Genomic DNA, 6,099 nt, shown 5'->3' with positions numbered 1-6,099 from the left:
CCCTCTCTCACTGAGTTATGATAAGTAAAAATGTCTCCTGGGAGAAAACTCATCCCTGGTTGAGAACCACTGTTCTAAGGGGATAGGAGACTTCAGGATTGGTCCTTCCAGGTGGATGTAGTCAGTGGTCAGGACTGTGAGAATGAAGGCTACTGTGTATATACCTGCCCCTGCAGGGTTGGCTCAGAGGCTGAAAGGAGCAGCTCCTGCTGTGGGCAGAGGTCTGAATGGAGCATTGGTGGGTTCAGATGTGAACAGCTATGCTCAGAGTGGGGAAACCAAGACAGAGTATAGTGTGTGTGCGTGCATGTGTGTGTGTGTGTAGCTGCATGGATTTGAATGAGCATGTGCTTTGGTTTACTCTTTGTGTACCTATTTCTGAGAATGTGCAGTTCTCAGTGTGGGTGTACGTATATGCATGAGGACATAGATATCTGTGTGTTTCGAGGTTGGACTGTACATAGTCCACACTGCCCCTCCTCCTGTGTTATCAGGATAAATTAGTGTTATATATGACACTTAATTGGTACTCTCAGAATGCTAAGATTCAGCTCTACTGAAGTTGAAATGAAACGTGGTTCGGAGTGGTTTTTCCTATTGTGTAGACCTGTCTATCTCTAGACATATGTAATGTGTAATGAATTGGTGATAACCCCAACGGTTTCCAATGACATCATGCTTCAGCACCAGAATCCAGGGTGGACTGAACTCAGGGTCCAAGAAGCACAGCCAAGTCCATTCTGAGATCAGCTGTGTTCTAGAGACTACAGTCTCAGCCCTTTGACCAACTGGTTGTACAACAAACCAGTTAACTTTTCATTTCTTTAATTTCCCTTCTTGTAAAGTGGAGTTAATTAATATCCTTCTTAGGGGACTCTCTTGAGAACAACTTACATTATCATAAAGACTTAAAAAAAATTTACATTATCATAAAGACTTAAAAAAATAGTGCTACATAAATGTTGAGTGAAAATAAATTGTTCTTCCTCATTATATAAGCTCTTCCCTTAAAAAGTCAGCTGACATTTATTTATGTACTCTGTGTTCCTGCTACTTTATCTAAATATTTGTCTTTCTTACTTGGTTAGCTATGTGGATTGGGTCTGTATCTTCATTTGGTATAGTGGCCATTGTGGCCACTAGTGACTCAATTGTCATTCATGTTCATGATGTTTTTGACAGTGATGATTCTGTCCTGCCTAATTCCCCAGATCATCAATCAATTTGAAATGAGTTCTTGGACACTTTCAAGAGAAAAGAGCTTGTATTCTTTCAACCAACCAACCAACCAACCAACCAACCAACCAACCACATGTGAAAAGCAGAAAGATATGTGGGTCAAGACTCTGGCCCTGGCACTCATTACTTCCGCTCTTCAAGATAGGAGTTGGGGCCTCCCCCATTTTTCTCAGTAGGCGGCGGCGGCGGTTTGAGATGTTCGGCCTCAAGAGAAACGCAGTAATCGGACTCAACCTCTACTGTGGGGGAGCCGGATTGGGACCGGGTAGCGGCAGCGGCGCCTCCGCTCCGGGGAGGCGGCTTTTGGCTGCGGGAAAGGAGGCCACGGCCGGGCGAGAGGTAGGGGGAGGGGAAACCGGCGAGGTGATTGGCGGAAGCGCCGGCCGGAGCCCCCCGGCCACTCTCGCGCCCGACGCCCGGAGGGTCGCGCGGCCCTCGCCCATTGGCGCTGAGGGCCCCGACGTCACCGCGACCCCCGCCAGGCTGCTGTTCTTCGCGCCCACCCGCCGCGCCTCGCCGCCCGAAGAGATGGAATCCTCGGCCTCCGACGCCATCATGTCGCTCGAAGAGGAGCTGGACAGGTGCGAGCCGGAGCCTCTAGGGAAGCGGCCGTCCGTCCTGCCTTTGCTGGAGTTGGTCGGCGAGGCCAGTAACAGCTCGGGCAAGGACGGCTCACTCCCCTCGACGCCGCCCCCATCAGAGGAGGAGGAGGAGGACGAGTTGTACCGGCAGTCCCTGGAGATTATCTCTCGATACCTCCGGGAGCAGGCAACCGGCACCAAGGACGCGAAGCCACTGGGCGGGTCTGGGGCCGCCAGCCGGAAGGCGTTAGAGACCCTGCGACGGGTCGGGGACGGTGTGCAACGGAACCACGAGACGGCCTTCCAAGGCATGCTTCGGAAACTGGACATCAAAAACGAAGACGATGTCAAATCTTTGTCTCGAGTGATGGTCCATGTTTTCAGTGACGGAGTAACAAACTGGGGCAGGATTGTGACTCTCATTTCTTTTGGTGCCTTTGTGGCCAAACACTTGAAGAGTATAAACCAAGAAAGCTGCATCGAACCATTAGCAGAAAGCATCACAGATGTTCTCGTAAGGACAAAACGAGACTGGCTAGTCAAACAAAGAGGCTGGGATGGGTTTGTGGACTTCTTCCATGTAGAGGACCTAGAAGGCGGCATCAGAAATGTGCTGCTGGCTTTTGCAGGTGTTGCCGGAGTAGGAGCTGGTTTGGCGTATCTAATAAGATAGCCTTTTAAGTGCAATAATTGACTCTTAACCAACTCCAGCCACCAAAACCACATATGCCTGCTGTGAAATCAGATGTATTTATGAAGTTGGACTTCAAGCTGTGCAGGCCATAACCTCCAGGAGTTCTACTCTAGCAACATAGAAAAGCAAGTGGCAGGGGGCTTATGGCTAACAGGAATAAATACATGGGAAAAGTAATCCCTCTTGAAGAGTCACTGTCTGAAAGAAGTGGAATTCAGTTTCAGCAACAGGCAAACTTTGGGAGGCCACGGAGGAGGACTTTTAGATTTAGTGAAGACGGTAGGGTGGAGAGACTTTAATTACCTTGCCTAGAACAGGAAAGTGGCCAGTAGCCAGGTTAGTCATAGAGTTCATTAAATATGCCCACTGAATCCATTAACCTCTATAGTGTTAAAATAGAAGCACTAACAACGCCAGCGTTATGTGTAAAATGTATTTTAAGCTACAAGTAAGAGAACCTATGACTAGAAGCCTCAACACTGTACAACAGAATGTGAAGGGAAGCTTTATCCTCTATAATTAGCTTTCCTAGATGTGCTTCTTGAATAGAAAGTCCAATGCTCAGGATGTTTATACCTGTTCTCCTTTGGCTTGGTTTGAGTGATTCCTAGTTTATTAGCCTAGTGTCATGGCCAAGAATACTTGACTTAAGGCTCAATTACAAATCTGGAATATTCTGTTTTTAAGACAAAAACGTGTAATCGTCTGTAAAAATTGTATATATTTTTACAGAACATCTGTTTGAAATGTAAAGGGAGAAAAGTCTGAAATTACATTAGTTTTTTCATACCCTTTTGAAATTTACAACTTCTGTAGTTAGGAACCTGTTTCTTATAGCTCTTTCTATTCTAAATTTTGTGCTAGTCAGTTCTAGATTGTATACAGAACCAACTGATGTAATTGTATGCAACCTGGTTGTAGTACAACAATTCTGATTCATAACTATGCAGGCTTTAATTTTCCTATCTGATTTTGGTAAGTATTTCTTAAATACCTGTTTGGGTTTTGTTTTTTGTTTTTTTTAAACCTGGGGCTGAGAAATTGAGGAATGGAAATTAATCCTTTCACTTTGTTACATGTGGGTTTTCAATAATTGAGTCAAGGTTTTAAGGATTTATTGGGAGGGCGGGGCACATGGGCTGATGACTTAGAAATAATGGGCTCTGATTGGGCAACTACTCATTTGAGTTCCTTCCATTTGTCTTAATTTAACTGGTGAAATTTTAACTGAGTTCATGAGCTCATCTTCAAAGCTTTTGCTAAAAGATTTTCAGCTGTTCCAAATGGGGCTTATTAGGAGTATGTACAAAAAGATCACATTGGGTGGATGAGAGACATTTGATCCCTTGTTTGCTTAATAAATTGTACAATGATGGCTTGGAAAAGCAGGCTATAGTCTAACCATGGTGCTATTGCTAGGCTTGCTTGTTAAACACAGGTCTAAGCCTAGTGAGTTAATAAAACGAATACTTATTTCATTTCTATTAAAAAAAAAAAAGACTCTGGCCCTGAAAACACGATAGTAAGGGACAAGGCACAGACTTGGAGGAGAGAGACCCATGGATGCTCTTGCCAGGTGACTTTCCTGCTCTTTTAAATTAATTTTTTTTTCCCTCCCACTCTATTGAGGTACAATTGACAGATAAAATTGTTTATATTTAAAGTGTACATGATGATTTAATATATGCATACTTTGTGAAATGATTACCACAGTGAACACATCCATCACCTTATGTAGTCACCGTGTGTGTGTGTGTGTGTTTGTTTGTGTGTGGTGAAAATGTTTAAGACCTATTCTGTTAGCAAATTTCAAGTGGTCATTGTGGGTTTTCTTTCTCTTCTTTTCTTTTCTTTTTTGGCCACGCTGCTTGGCTTACGGAATCTTAGTTCCCCGAACAGGGATTGAACCCGCGCCCTTGGCGGTGAAAGCTCAGAGTCCTAACCACTGGACCACCAGGGAATTTCCTCAAGTGTTCAGTATAGTTAGTTATAGTCATCATGCTATACATTGTATCGCCAGAACTTATTCATCTTACTGAGGCTTGTATCCCTTGACCAGCATCTCACCATTTCCCCCATCTCTAGCCCCTGGTAACCACCATTCTACTCTCTGTTTCTATCGGATTGGCTTTTTTACTTTTGATTCCACATATAACTAAGATCATACAGTATTTGTCTTTTTCTGTGAAGCTTATTTCACCTAGCATAATGTCCTCTAGGTTCATCTGTGTTTTTTGCAAATGGTAAGATTTCCTTCTTTCTCATGGCTGAATACTATTCCATTATACTCTATCTATGTATGTATCTATCTATCTATCTCATTTTCTATATCCATTCCCTATCTTGGCTATTGTGAATAATGCTGCAAGGAAAATGAGAGTACAGATATCTCTATAACATACTGATTTCATTCCCTTTGGATAAATATCCAGAAGTGAAATTGCTGGATCATACAGTTCTCTTTTTAAGTTTTTTGAGGAAACTGCATACTGTTTTCCATGGTGGCTGCACCACCTTACATTCCCACCAACATTGCACAAGGGTTCCCTTTTCTCCACATCCTTGCCAACACTTGTTATCTCTTGTCTTTCTGATGATAGCTATTCTAACAGGTGAGGGGTGATATCTTACTGTAACTTTGATTTGCATTTCCCTGATGATTATTGACATTGAGCACCTTTTCACGTACCCATTGGTCATTTGTTCGTGGCTTTTTTCCATAGTAAATACTACTACACTATCTGCAGTTGGTTGAATATGTGGAGGCAGAACCTCGGATATGGAGGAACCTCAGATATGCAGGAACCTCGGATATGAGGGCCAACTATAAGTTATATGTGGATTTTCGACTATGCGGAGGGTCAGTGCCCCTACCACCTGCATTGTTCAAGGGTCAACTGTAGTTATTTATTTATTTATTTATTTATTTATTTATTTATTTATTTATTTATTTATTTATTTTGGCCGTGCTGTGCAGCATGCAGGATCTTAGTTCCCCAACCAGGGATCGAACCTGTGCCCCCTGCAGTGGAAATGTGGAGTCTTAACCACTGGACCACCAGGGAAGTCCCCTGTAGTTATTTTTAATACTTTTGTTCTTTAACCTTTATACTAGAATTAAATGATTAACACACCACTATGTTACAGTATTAAAGTAGTCTGAACTTGATTATATAGTTACTTTTATTTTATATTTTCATATTCCTAAGTAGCATCCTTTCATTTCGGCTTTAGGAATACCTTTCAGCATTTCTTGTAGGGCAGGTCTATTGGCGATGAACGCCCTTGGCTTTTGTGTGCCTGGCAAAGGCTTTATCTTTCCTTTGCTGCTAAAGGACAGACAGCTTTGCTGGGTAAAGTGTTCTTGGTTGGGATTTTTTCTTTCAGCACTTTTATGTATCATCCCAGTCTCTCCTGGACTGCAAAATTTCTGCTGATAGCCTGTTGAGGGTTCCTTTGTATGTGAGAATTTTTTTTTTCTCTTGCTGCTTTAAAAATTCTCCCTTTGTCTTTGATTTTAGACAGTTATATTGCAGTGTGTCTTGAGAAGATCTCTTTGGGCTGAATCTGTTTGGGGACCTATGA

General features: G+C 43.0%; 1 protein-coding gene across 2 annotated transcripts; it reads left to right on the top strand.

The window, feature by feature from the left end:
• The first annotated feature begins 1,376 nt into the window (after window positions 1-1,376).
• Window positions 1,377-2,895, top strand: LOC308623431 (induced myeloid leukemia cell differentiation protein Mcl-1 homolog). 2 transcript variants are annotated; one of them, XM_081245798.1, is made up of 2 exons: window positions 1,377-2,130; window positions 2,379-2,895. In XM_081245798.1, the coding sequence occupies exons 1-2, from the start codon at window positions 1,435-1,437 to the stop codon at window positions 2,499-2,501; spliced, it is 819 nt and encodes a 272-aa protein (XP_081101924.1). In that variant the 5' UTR covers window positions 1,377-1,434; the 3' UTR covers window positions 2,502-2,895. The 2 variants fall into 2 exon arrangements, with proteins under 2 accessions (XP_081101924.1, XP_081101925.1); XM_081245799.1 differs by having other exon boundaries at window positions 1,377-2,895.
• The last annotated feature ends 3,204 nt before the right edge of the window (window positions 2,896-6,099 follow it).

The sequence above is a fragment of the Mesoplodon bidens genome, assembly GCF_964165515.1.
Source record: "Mesoplodon bidens genome assembly, chromosome: 10".
NCBI lineage: Eukaryota > Metazoa > Chordata > Mammalia > Artiodactyla > Ziphiidae > Mesoplodon > Mesoplodon bidens.
This window is presented reverse-complemented; position numbering and strand designations above follow the sequence as displayed.

Excerpts from the sequence above, each read along its gene's own strand:
- LOC308623431 (XM_081245799.1), top strand. The coding sequence starts at position 1,435 with ATGTTCGGCCTCAAGAGAAACGCAGTAATCGGACTCAACCTCTACTGT.